Source organism: Cheilinus undulatus, linkage group 23 (genome assembly GCF_018320785.1).
Source record: "Cheilinus undulatus linkage group 23, ASM1832078v1, whole genome shotgun sequence".
Classification (NCBI taxonomy): domain Eukaryota; kingdom Metazoa; phylum Chordata; class Actinopteri; order Labriformes; family Labridae; genus Cheilinus; species Cheilinus undulatus.
Window position 1 is genome coordinate 9,765,010 of NC_054887.1, and position 14,170 is coordinate 9,779,179.

Consider the following 14,170-nt stretch of genomic DNA (forward strand, 5'->3'; position numbering starts at 1 on the left):
AGGCACATCAGATTTAAACAGAACTTGCATGCTTGTTGCTGTTTGTCCAATGTTGATAATTCGACAGTTAAATACTCTACTGTCAGTTAGAATATTTGTCTCTTTCACTCTCAATCAGCGGTGTAGTGCAGGGTAAAATCTGAGACCAATGTCATACGTGACAAGAAGAGACACAGATTCCATGAAGTCAAATAACTCTTCAGAAATAAATTGCAACCTCTTATTTTTTGCTTCAAGCTAGCCATTGTGCCGTTCCAATGACGCCATCCATGCCTTCAACCTCTTTACGAAAATTTTTCTAGCAAACCTGAAACTTGTGTGACTTTCCGGGGTATTCAAAAAGTAAATCCACACCAGTAAATCTGATACTGAATGACTTTTTATCCTTTTTAAATCCCTTTTAAGTCATTTTCTGATGCTAGCTTTGAATGCTAACCACCATCCCACAATGCTTTGTGACAGGCTGACAACCAGTGGCGGGCTGTTCTGTAATTGTGCCATGTTTTGTCAAACTGTGCAACTATATCAGTGAAGATACTGGCCTGAATAGCTCCTACTGGAGAAATAAGAGAAAGAGAGCCTGTGATGTGTCAATATGTGTCACAGCAGACGATATGGCTTTGAATTATGGCTCAAAAACAGCCAATACTCATTTATTGCTTTGATGATTGGCAATGTAAGAATATCAGGGCAAGCTATTCATCCTTTGCTGGATGGCTTGCTAAATATATGGTATAAATCCAAAGTATACTCACTTCTGCAGGCACAACTACACCACTGTTCATGATGTTATTGCTGGTCTTTTACTACCCTTGATGAACAACAGACCTCAGAGGTCCATGACCACTCCATGAACCAGAGATCACGACTACATGCTGAGTTTATAAGGCGTTAAGATGCAGAAAAAAATCACACCACTGCAAAAACACACACTCCTTTGGAGCACACCACACGGTGCCTATTACCGAGATCTGTGTTTGTAGACCACGTGACCGTTTTGCTTTTTCTTTGGCGTCCAAATAGGAGAGGCTTTGCTATCGCAAACACATTTGCTACAGTTGGGGAAGAGGCGTCAAAGGATGAAAGGAGAGGTTAAAAGAAGGTTAAGACGAGGATTAACAGAAAACAAAACAGAAAGTAACAGTGAAAAGAATTTAGACAAAGAAGAACAAACAAGTATGTGTGCATGTTTTCAAGATTACAATATTCATAAGGAGAGAGGGAAACCTGAGAAAACATTTGTTTATGTGAGAGTGGATATGCATAAAACTCACTCTGTGGTGGAGGGGGAGGAGCGCAGCGTTGCGAGGCTGCCTTGCCGGTTGTCATGCTGCAGTTTGGGCGAGGACGGCAGCGAATCAGTCATCTCGTCCATCTCATCATGAGCCGACTGGGATTTGGTTTTCTTCTTGCTGAACGCCTGTTTGAAGGAGCTGCGTAACTGCAAGACATAAAAGTACACAACAGGAAAACAGATGTCAATAACACCGTTTACTATCCTCATGTCAGATCCTAAATGATAAGTTCTGGTTTTATCACATCCTGCCAGATCAGGAAGTCACTCCGTGCTGTTTCCAAGCAATGGTCACTGTCTTGTTTAGGTAAAAAGGGGGCAAAAAAGCAAGCCGTAAGTAGAGATGGTAATGAAGGAGAAGAGGGGACCAGGCTTCTATTCAACCTGAATATTAAGGGCTGTACAAGCAGTCAAAATGAGCAAGGGAGGAGGATCAAACAAGGGGACACTGCAGGGGGAAGGGGGTTGCTGAATCCATGCCGGCGTTTCCAGAAAAGGGAATAAAGAGGATTCTCGGAGAGAAGACAAAGGAGAAAAGTTTTATAAAGGAGGCAAAGGAAAGGAGGATGGAGGAAACATTAACCACAGCAAACATACAGAGGACACTCTGGGAAAAACTGACCTGAGCTGGGATGGAGTCAGCCACCTGAAGATGCAGAACACACCCAACGTTAAGCCACACTAACACACTCCTGCACACCTCATACACTTACGACACAACCCCCTGCTTCCAGAAACACAATACTGAGAATATTGGGGTAAAAAAAAAACACCTAATACTTGACCCATTTTACATATACAAAGCCCAGCATGAATGTTTCATTTAGACAAGGAATTTGTTTAAAGGTGTCACCTTTAAATTTCACCAGGGAGTGCAATTATAATTTGTATGGGAGGTTTCCCAGATGGATATGAAAAATATCCCATGAAATGGATATATAAAAGAGTCTGTCAGTTTATAAGTGGGCTGCTTCACCTTCACAGTGAAGGACAGAACTGTTAAGGTAGAATTATCTAGCCCAGGGGTTCTCAACCTTTTCAACCCGTGACCCCCAAATAAAGGTGCAAGAGACTGGGGACCCCCACTGTACCTGAAGGTGGCTAAACACAGCCATACACATTCAAGAATAGTCATGTACAGACAAGGCCATCCATAAGGGGGTATAAAGGGGAGAACTTTCTGGGGCCCAGCCAAACTGGGGGCCAATAAAATCTTGGTCTATTGTAAAGTTAAGCTGTGAGATCGATATTTTAAATTCAACCTGAAAAAAATAACCACTCTTATCAATGAAAAAATCTCTTTTTAAAATGATTTGTGTAGAATATAGCCTTCTTAAAAATGTAAATCTATTTTGTAAAAATAAATAAATAATAAATAAATAAAATGGGTTACATTTTTTAAAAATTGGTTAAAAATGGCAAAAATGGTGGAAAAGGTAGTGAAATTAGATCTTAAAAGTAGCAGAAATGGGTTAAAAGTGGCAAAAATTATCTCAGAATGAAAAAAAAAGCCATAAAAAAGGCAAAAACGGGTTACAATGGCAAAAATGGGCATAAATAGTGGTAAAAGGGAATCAAAAAGTGGCTGAAAAGGCTTCAAATTGGCAAAAATGGGTGAAAATCTGTTAAAATGGGAAGAAAATCGATATAAACTGGCAAAATAGTGCTAACTGAGAAAGAAAAAATAGGCTGAAATCGGTCAAACTGGCAAAAATAGGCATATCAGATAGTGAAATGTGGTTAAAATGGGAAAAATTGGGCATTATAAAGTGGTAAAATGGGGTTGATAGTGGCAATTATGGGTCAAAAGCGGCAACATTTGGCTTATGTGGCAAGAACTGGTTTAAAAGTGGCAAAAACAGTCAGGAAAAAGTTGCGGAAAGGGTTTAAAATGGCAAAAATTTGTGTTAAATGGCAAAAATGTGTTAGTATTTTTGGGAAAAAATGATGAAAACTGGTTAAACTTTGGCAAAATTGGTGTAAAGTGGCAACATTGGAATTAAAAAAAAAAATCGTATTTTTTTTAGGGGATCTGGAGACCCCCTCCTAGTGTCCCGTGACCCCCCAAGGGGGTCCCAACCCCAAGGTTGAGAACCACTAATCTAGCCTCTCATGGTACATCTGTTTTTTGCTATTTTCATATGCTTCTCATTTACCTTAGATGAACTCCATCTTTATCTCCACTCGTGTGTGTATCCAGGCAGAATTTATGCAAATGAATAATTAATTACTGCTTAAATAAGGGCTTGATTTGCATTCACGAACCTGATTTGAATTTTTTCAGTGTCTCACTTAACATAGCATGCTAAGGTGTCACGCTCAGTAAACTTTGGGGCCGTCAGCATGCATTTCATTTCAAGGGCAGGCGCTTTGCACTGCAGCATAGCCTGAAAACCGGCTGTGCTGCACTTTGGCTGAGCTAGAACTTCTAATATGTCATGTGTCTGACTCAGGGGGCTGCAGCAAACAACAGCTCTGAAGCCAGGGACACTGAGCTGCTGCTGCTGCAGCGTGAAGCACAGAAGAGAGAAAACAGAAAGATGAGAAGGAGGAGAGGAGAAGTTTACGATCGTGGATGGGCATTTTTTTTAAAAATTTTCTGCATTCGTCCCTGTATGAATGGGTTTGAATAACAGATGGGTAATTTTAGTTACAAACAAGGCCACATTAAGTATTATATAAACTTTTATTCAAGGAATGTCACTAAGAAAACCTGAAGCAATGTAAAGTGATCTTGTCCTTAACTTAGCTGCTCCTGTGGACCTGGAAATCTTAGGCCTGAAAAGATGAGTAAGGTTAGTTTCTCCTCTACCATTGCTGTTAACAAAGCTGATCTCAGAAGCCCCAACGCTTCTTGATTTTGACTGATTAGTAAGGAAGGTGGGGCACTGAACAGCATGGCAAAATTTAATTTAATTTTTTCTTAAATAAGACCACTAAGAGTGACTGTCAAAATGCAGTCGACACCAAAGGCATTTTTGTGGTTTTAATGTTGTCTGTTGTACAGTGATTCCTGCTGGGATTCTTTTGTTCATGTTTCTGGTGGATTGTTGTTTTTCTTATGAGACACATTTGCACCATGAGTGAAGTTATCCACTGAGTTAGAGTTCCTGCCTGTGACATTAGGTTTTCCTAAAGGATGCACAGTGCATATTCTCCATCAGTATTGCCTTGCTATGAGTTTGACTTTATGCTCTACTCTTTCCATAGGAGACCCACCTTTGCACAGATATTAAAGAGTTACAGCAGATCCGTCATATTGTAAAATATCTAACACTTTAAAAGTCTAGTTTGGACTAATATAGACACTTTTAAGTGTTAAATTTAACTCTATATGAGTTTAATCAGCACTGTCAAAATTGCTGTGTATTTTACTTTATCATAAAGGTGCGACTTTAATATGACCAACCTGGTTGGAGATCAATTCCAAAAAGGAAAGATCTTATTTAACTGTACAACTCACCAGTAGCTACTCAGTTTACTTCAGTAATTCAAAGCAGAGTAACTGTACTTTTACTTGAGTACAACAATCATGTACATTCTCCACCTCTGCCAAATGCCCAAAAAGGATATAAATTCTTGTTAATGCATTGACTAAAGGCAGTGGAACACACACACCAGAAAGTCATGAGAATAAAACAATTTTGGGCAGGATCCAGAGAATGAAGATGCATACAAAACTAGTCCAGAAACAAGGGATTAGTCCTCCTAGGACTTCTGATAGCAGATGTTTGGAGAAGCTAGTGCCCCTCTTCTGCTCAGACTTTCCCACTTGATGCAGAGACACAAGCGACACTTCACATCTCCAACTCTAACCCAGATTTCAACCTGAACCTCAGTATCAAAGACGTTAGGGGCTACTTCACCTCCTCCCAACCACATTTGCATGCTGTTGTGTTTGGAATTTGAAGTGCATTTTGAAAATTAATTGCAGGGTGGTTGACTCCTCTTCTCGACCCTCTGTTAGCTCTCACTGCGGATGATTCCTCAGCCTATCCGCTGATGAAAGCTCAGCACTGTTACCTGGCAACAAGGGTATGATGTCACACTGTGATGGCGAGAATAGTAGGTGAATAGGATGACCTATTGAAATCCAACCTCAAAAGTACCCAAACAGTGTAAAAACTTCACTGTGAAGGTTGGCGATGAAGAAAGAACAGATAGAGAAGTGATAAAGTATATTTTCAGCTGTGGTAGGACTCCTTCTGATTTAGAGTTTTGATCAAGTAAGAGATGGAAATCAGCTTTTCTGAGGTCAAGGTATGCAGATATAAAATATCCTTTAAGTTTAAGGCATTCAGCTGTCTTTGAAGCTATTTCAGTTGGTGCAACAGCACAAGAACGCTTATATCACAGATCCATAAATATTCCTTCATGCAAAAATATATTTAATCTTTTAATGCAGGCATAAAGAGCATATTTAGAGTAGCTTAAATGCCACTGAATAATTCATATGGCTTTGAATTGCAATCTTGCAGTAACAAATCCACCTCTTTAACACTGACTTCAAAAGTAAATGTAAAAAAATACAGCTCTTGATGTCTGCCCCTTCTGATTGGAGATGTTTGAGACCAAGTTGCATAACCTATAGAGGCACTTTAAAAGCAGCTGAGGGAATCTGCTGACTTACTTCAATTAAGACTTTATTTTTGGAATTTTTGTACTTATAATTTCTGGTATTTTCCTCAGATAAGTTGAGTAGTTCCTGTATCTTTTTTTCCCTTCAGTTTGAGCCTTTCTTTACAGCGTTTGTCACATAACACTGACATACTCTTTGGTTCCTCCACCTACCCAGCTCTTTTTCTTCTTCTTCTTGTCTTCAGCATCCTTTCCCATACTGCCCATACTGGAGTGACTGGCAGCGCTGTTGATACTGGACATACTTTCTGATGAGTGCTGCCGTCTGATACGCAGGTCTACAAATGACAAAGACACCTTTGTTAGTTTCATGTAAAAATGCAGAACATCAAAAAAGTCTGTCCTTTTTCCAAGATATCATGTCGACTATTACTGAAATTGAAATATGAATATTTTTTCTTTTAAATCTCTTTTAAATCTCTTAAAATATACTTTATAAAACATGGACACAGGCTTATCAGCAACATCCAACAGTTTCTGAAGAGGCATTTTGAAGCCAAACAATAGTAACTGCCAAGTTAAAAATGACTGAATCCACCACATTTTTGCTAATCTAAGAGGAAATTGCAAGTCCAGGGAAAATCCATGTTTATATCCTTTGTAATATGTGCTGTAAAATCATTCTTTGTAATATAAAACCTGCTTTTGACATGTTTTTTTGAATTCGGAAAATTATCTTAGGGCTGTTTGAATAGTTTTTGGTGTCACTTGCAAGGTGCATTGCTCTTTCTTAAGACTGCAACATAGGGAAGCATAGAGGAACTGTAATAACCTCAAGGAAAAAGTGAGTAAATAATTGCAAAAAAACCCAGCAAAAACTGGGCAAAATGGGTTAAAAGTGGCAAACACTACAAGAGATAAGTGGTGAAAAAAGGTTAAAGAGGGGCAAAAAAGGGGTTAAAAGTGGTAAATATAGGGTGAAAGAGGAAAAAAATGACTAAAGTAGCAAATATGGATTAAGAAAGGAAAAAGTGGCAAAATCGACTGTACAAATGTTGAAAAGCAGTTATGAAGTGTCAATTGTTTGTTATAAGTGGTCAAAAGGGGCATACATGGGTGACTAAAGTAGTAAAAGTTAGGCTAAAAAGTAGCCAAAATTGGCTAAAAAGGCAAAAATTAGGCCTGATGCAAAAATAAATATAGAAAAATTGGCAGAAACAGTAAAGAAAAGCTGTTAAAAAGTGGCACAAAAAATGGTTTTAACATGGGAACCCAAGTTTTGGTGACACATTTTTTCAAAAATGAAGGAACTAGAAACAAGGATGCCAATGCTACTGGTCCAAAACACATGCTCTGATACCATAAAGAAATCAGGACTGGGGAGAGCCCATTCACAGTCAATTCTGTGGGCAGGCCTGACTATAGGAAGCTGCCACTCTGTTGCTCGATCTTATTCATGGTTCTCAAGGTTTACTTGTAAAGCTATCCCCCAATGAGCAACTCCATCCCCCCAACCTTGTAAAGGTGTGGCCCCATTAGACATTTCCAGGCATAAATACTGATTCACTAAAAGCAAACCAAATACACCTTTTAAAGAAGATAGTGATGTTGCAGCTCCAAAGATGGATAATTGTTTTATGACACTTCTACCCTAATGTTTAAGTAACCTTACTGTTTAATGAACTTTAGTGTTCTGTGAGTTAGCTTAGCTTCCTTTAGCAGCTATGAGGAGGTAGGATAATGGAAAAGATCATATTACTATAACTGATTTAGGCTGTGTCTGACAAATCAAGTCTTCGTATAAATGACCAATACAGCTTAAGCACATAAAGGATTATGGGCTAAATTCCCCCTGGGGCCAATCAGGCTAAAAGAAACAGTCCAAACAGAATGAGTAGTTCATGATCAGACGATTTAAGTTTAGTCCCACATCCCCCGCTGGTGTCTTCATTACCTTTGTGTAGGTGGTCGGGGCCATTGAGCGCCACCTGGATGGCTGTCTGTGCGTCTGTGTTCTGGGTCTTCAGCATCTCTATCGTTTCCCTCAACTCAGCCAACTCAGACTCCTGTAGTGAGAGACAAAGATAGTTTTCAAACAAACTGTGACGCACCAAAAAGACGTTCCAGTTCAGGCAAAATGCTTTGGACTCAAAAACGAGCTTAGTCACTGGAAAGAAATCTTAAATTTGGCATTGGCGCAGTCAAAGAGAAAGGAGGTATTTTCAAGTGTCCCTGTGGATTTGCCCCAACCCGGCACCACCTGCTCCAAAAAAAAAAAAAAAAAAAAAAAAAAAGAGCTTAGCTCTGTTGAACCAACTTGATCAGATAGGGGGAGTTTCCTATTCCGCCTTGCCTGAAACCCCACTGAGGGCAGCAGATAGGGTTTCTGCTTTAATTAAAAGTTGGGACAGCCTTGTCGAAACAAAGGCATCCCACCAGATCCCGGCTTGCTTTAATTTATGGGGGATTAAAAAGCTGCCAAGGCTTGTCAGCATTCTGTGAGTGTGCATGTGCACGTGTGAACAGAGGGAAGCATTCATAATATTAGGTAGGGATAGATCTTTTAACATATTGCTGCTGCTGCTGCTCTGTGATCTCTGCTTCAATGCCTTTTAGGTTTGTTTGATACCTCCTGCCAATAGAGTAGTTGATTTGTAGAACAAAAGACATTAAAAACTGTTTAAGATTAATAATGAGGCTGTTTTGGGGGAACCTTCTTGGTGTTTTACTAGAAATATAACATGCTTTTCATCTATGAGTGAGATCAACTGACCATATGTTTGTTGATAAAGCTGATTCAGGGATTGGTCAGTCTGCTTAGCTTTGTTGTATACTGGGATCTCCTACAGGTAGAAGTGTATTCTAGTAAAAGGAGCACAAAGTCATCCTTATTTAGTTAATAACATACTTTGCTGGCTTTGTTCAAAAGAGTAGCAGTAAATGTCAATTAAATGACAAAAATATTAAGAGACTAAAAAATATTAAGCCTATTTACAAGGCTAACCAGCACAAATATTTAAATGACTAAAAGGCAACAAGTCTAAACCATTAACTAATTTTATATTGGAAAGAAATACAAATTTAATTTTTCTACTGTCTTAAACTAAAGCTAAAGGATTTGGATACAGGCCTGTTTTCTACTGAAAGAAAATAAGGCACTTCAGGGAGATTGAGGTTACAACTTTTCAGTAAGGAACACTCTCCTTATATATTTAACCATTTTATTGCAAAATAGATATACATGTTTACTTGGCAGAGAAGGCTCTGCTCAACAGATGCTCCCTGGGTTAGTCAAGCACCATGCTTTGATTTTCCAGGGAGCACATAGCTAGAAACCCTCATATGGATAGATACATTCAAGACAATGTGTAATGAATATAATAAAATTAGTTCAAGAGCAATTAGCATAAATATTAATATGAGGGTGCAACAAGCTTTATGATATAAAGGAGGAGGCTGGGATGGAGGAGGTTAAGATTTGCCAGCATCAGCAGCATGGTGAGTCAGCATTAATGCAAGCAGGGATTAGTGGGAAGTACATCATATTTAAATACACCATTGTGTTGAGAGAAAGAGCTGTGATTGGCCGTTGGAGCTGGAAGGCAATAATTAGGATCAACTGGCCATGAGCTGATCACAGCTGGGTGTATGACTATCGTGTCCAGCATGAACTAATGCTCGGCTTCATATCATGATGACGCTTTACTTACCTTATTAAAAGTCATTAACTGACCTGTGTTTTTAACACATCATCATGTAATGTAATCATGTAATTCAAAACAGATTTCAACAGTGGATTTACATTTTTAACTAACAGGACTTGCAGCAAAATTTGTGGGATTTAACCATGGCTGCTTTAAAGAACAAGGACGATGAATGAATGCAGAGTGTTCAAGATGACAGTTCAAAGTGCTTTATTTCACTTTAATCTGACTCATTATACTGATGTGCTTTATTTTTACTGGCTGGTAATTTATTTACATAATAACACTACACTGCAGGTGAGCAATTCTGGTGATCTTGACTAGCAGCATTTATTGGGGTCTACTTATCATGTTATTTCAAAGAAAGTTGACTGATAGTGATAAAGGCTAATCAACTGAGGTATCTTTAGATGTGGCATACGCTGCCACCTTGTAAATCTGCAAAGGTGGACACTTCTACCTGCAAGTGAAGTTAAAAAATGTTTTGAGGCAGCAGCTCAAACTTGTGTGAAATGAAGACCTTTCACATAAACCTAGAGCTAAACTTTAAAGATGAAAATACCCGTTACTCCTTACAGACGCCTTCAACAACCACACTATTTCAATGTCAGACCTTTGCCTGTTTCCAATCATTTCTCCTCTCTGTAATCCTTTTTGGCCTTGGAGTTCATTCACAGTACATTTGAAATTCAGGACTAAGCTCTTGTACCTTTTGTTCGGCGGTCATGGTGAGGCTTTGCAGGCGACAGGTCATGTTACTCAGGCTCTTCTCGAAGGCTGCCACCAGGTGAGCCTGCAGACACATACAGAGATACGAATACAGGCTTCAGCTTCAGCCACTGGAGAAACCGGAAAGAACTACATTAATGAAACATGCAAATATAAAACAGCAGAGAATGAAAACTTCAGAAGAAACCCAACCAAATATTTCAAGAGAAGAATTTCAATGTAAACTTTGCAGAGTAAAAATGTACAGTAAAATAAACACTACTTATAACTAGCCTATGCTAAAAACAATATTCATGTTGAAACTTTAAAAAGTGCTCTTTCTGAAGAAAACTCCCACACACAGAATTAATAAGTTGGTCTGCTGGTTTCTGATGATAGCTTTGAAGTGAGTTTTTCACTTAAGCTAAAGACGACTGAGGACCAAACGAGACTCGGCATGGAAAGTTTGTTTGCCCAAAGTCTGAAGGCTGATACTGTGACCTCTTGAAGAGGTTCCCTGTGTGCTACAAAGGACTGCTGCTGGGGTATCGAACTCAAAAAATACATGTAGCATTTCACTCCAGTCACTCAGATTTCAAGGACAAATTCCTGCTGAGCATGTTCAAAAGGATCCATCGGAATAGAGAATTTAATTGGAGAGATTTCTGTGACTTATTGCATCTTTTTCACATGAAGTGGAAATAAAACAGACTTTATGTAAATTTTGCCAACAGTAGGCACTCAATCAAAAGCATGGAGGCAAGCAAGCATGGACCCCAAAATTCAAACAAACTGATGTATAAAGTTCCTTCTGCATTGTACTATCATCATATACTAATGTTTCACTATCCATTTGAAGGCCAGCCAAAGTTTACCCTTAGATTTAGCTGTTGTCAACACACAGAGTAGCCCTGGTGTGCTAGTTAAACTGGTATTGGATTAATTGGTGTTCAGGCAGATGTTCCAGATGCATGTTTTTTGAGGACTCTAGTTCACCTTTCAAAGAACAAACATGCAGTAAAACATCTTGCGTCTCTATTATAAGAACTGAAGCCCAGCGTTGGCCTCTTTTTTAAATCCCACTCCTACCTGCACCCGCAAGAGGTGTGTCAAATGCCCACATCCCACATGGATTCTGACAATCCATGTTAAATATTCAGAATAACAGACAGTGTGTTTAATTAAAGGCATTACCTATATGTTCACTTTGCAGCACTTATATAAAGTTTCCTCTCTAAGTGAAGGAAAGAAAACAGCCTCATCCTTGTCATGCACCACACATAGATAAAACAGCAGCTGGGTGTCTCGGACTGATTTAACTCCTGGTTATGGCTTAGTAACTGCAATGCAAAGTAATAATTCCTCACCTTACTGAACAGTTACAGTCCTCATCATGAGATAAGGCTAATTTGCATGGAAAGGGGTGTGTTTTCCCAAAATAACTGCATAGTGGCGCAACATCTCTGCGTTCAAGTGCGTATGTCAGTGATAGGTCAACAACACAATAAGGGGAGCATTAAAGTTGTGCCTTTTGACTTATTTACAAAGTTTTAGTGCATGCACTTTATGTGAAGCTTTAATAAGGCATCACATAGCCCACCTGCTGTCAACCTGCCTGCCAAACATTATCTGTGTGTAATTTCTTGAATTTTACTCAGGATTAATTATGTAACTATCTATCTTGCCTGGATGGATGTGAATATATCCCATGCTGGACATGTGAAACAGTCTATCTGATGTATACGGTTAACAAACTTGCAGTCTACATGTCATTATGTCCCATTAGTATGGAAAAATATATTAAAAATATATTGTTTAATGGCTGATACTATGTAAACAACATGCACTGTGGTCCAGAATTGCTACACGTACCAAAAACTGTCAATAATGCCACAAGATACAGCAACAGAACAGCCTCAGTTCTAGATATGCCTTGCTTGCCTACCATGGCAAGAAAAGTCTTGTTATAACAATCAAAATTATAATATAGTTTTGGTCATCTCTCAGCTGGAGGGTAAGTGGTTCCATCCTCTTTCCCTGTGGCAATATGCTGACATATCCTTTGGCAAGCCAAGCAACCCCACATTGCTCCTGCTGCTGCTGCTTCAGTGGTGAGAGAGTATGAATGAGATTAGTAGTGGAAAAGCGCTAAAGTCCATTTACCATTTTTCTATTTAAGTTCAAAAATTGAATATACTGTAGTGTTAACCATCATATGTAATATATTCACTGGAGTATTTCCACAAAGCAAAACCTCACAGTAAGGACGTAGATATCACTGAGTCACACGGATCAGAGAAAGGGCAACCCTCTATGACTTCATGTGTCACCTGAAGACACAGAGGCGACACAGTGAAGGATGGAAAATGCTCTGCGACTTCATGCCATCTGCTTCGCTGAACCCGTGTGTCTGGATGTGTGTCTGTTTCTCTTGATGCAGGTGTTTTTTTTTTTTTCAGTATGTGTTTATGTCTGGGCGAGGCCTTCTGTTCATGGTTGTGTGTCCTTGTGCAAAAACTGTAATATCTGTGTGTGTGCTGCCAGCTCATCCTCTCATCCTTAGCGAGAGACCCTGAGACACCTGTCAGGCCTGGTGTGTCACATAGAGGTGGGCAGCCTGCCCAGACACATCAGACGGTCTCTGCTTTACTCACAAATGCATTCAAAAAGATCTGAAGCTGAATTTAACAGCATTGTTCCTAAAAGTTGGTACATTCAGTCACTTAGAAAAGCCAAATTACGGTGTCTGACTAACTGAAAAGAGATTATTAGTGCAAATATGCAACTGAATTAAGGCATTTTACTACAGTGATTTACATTACAGTTAATAAATTTATGCAAATATGCATATACGTAGGTTGAGGCTTTTACCACTGTGAGTTTTCTTACAGTATCTAGGATAGACTAAAACAATAAGAGAAAGTGCAAGGTATTTTATGTTAGGCAGGGCTAAGGTGCTTGTCAAAGTTCTATTTTTTGGAGCTCTGTGACTGTAAATCATCAGAGTAACTCTGTGACTGTTGAGTGGTCATCAGAGAAATCCTTAGACAGCTATGATTCTTTCCATATATATACTTAAAATATCACTTTCAAAACAAAAACACCAAGATCAAGTAGCCCTCTGAGCAACCTCCTCCTCTCAGTCCCTGCCTGAATCAGCAAAGGTCTTGACCTTTTGAAATGCCAACTGTTTCATCTCATCCCTCCAACGCCAAATCTCTTTCCAGTTCCACCTGTGAGCTCCAACTCAGGCCCCCACTGCCCACCTGCCATCCCAGTGGGAGGTTCTGGTCTGGGTCCAAACTCATCTCAAGGCTAACCCATCTGTCCTGCTTCCAGGGCCCAGCCCAACAAGCCTCACTTACCCCCTGAACCTCAGCTTTTCAGACCAGTGGGCCAAAACTGCTAACTGGGTGTGGCACAGTCTAATCCTGTCGGTACTCCAAGGCTACTTTGATTTATGAGAGGGGATGGGGATGAAGAGGGAGGGGAACTGTATGATAAGTAAGAGAAAAGGGAAAATGATGGCAGGTGTGAAGTCAAAAAAAAAAAAAAAAGAACAGGGAGGGGTGGGTAGAGCTGAGCAGACAGGGAGATGAGACAAGGTCAGCGTGGCACAGTGAAGGGTGAGAAAAAAGAGGAGGAAGACTGAGAGGGCAGGAAGGGTCCCTGTTTGAACTTCTCAACCCGACTAAATGTCAGTCCAGACGGTAGAAAATATCCGCTTCAAAGGCTTAGACAGAAATAATGAGTGCTTTATCAGCTGCATTTATTTTTAATGCTTTTGGCAGGATGTTGGTTTTAGTAATTCTGCTTAATAACAAATATTATATGTGGAAAATCATATTAAGGAGATTTATTCTGTAAACAGGTCAAATAAACACCA

At 39.4% G+C, this 14,170-nt stretch overlaps 1 protein-coding gene across 5 annotated transcripts in view; it reads right to left on the reverse strand.

The window, feature by feature from the left end:
• Positions 1-14,170, reverse strand: part of nav3 (neuron navigator 3) — a 340,033-nt gene that overhangs the window by 23,498 nt on the left and 302,365 nt on the right. For 4 of the 5 annotated variants that reach the window (XM_041780603.1, XM_041780602.1, XM_041780600.1 and 1 more), the window contains 5 exons: positions 10,286-10,369; positions 7,827-7,938; positions 6,086-6,210; positions 1,917-1,940; positions 1,275-1,441 (listed from right to left, as the gene is read on the reverse strand). In XM_041780603.1, coding sequence (XP_041636537.1) covers positions 1,275-1,441; positions 1,917-1,940; positions 6,086-6,210; positions 7,827-7,938; positions 10,286-10,369 — 512 coding nt within the window. The remainder of the gene's footprint in view (positions 1-1,274; positions 1,442-1,916; positions 1,941-6,085; positions 6,211-7,826; positions 7,939-10,285; positions 10,370-14,170) is intronic. The other variant, XM_041780601.1, reaches the window with a different exon arrangement.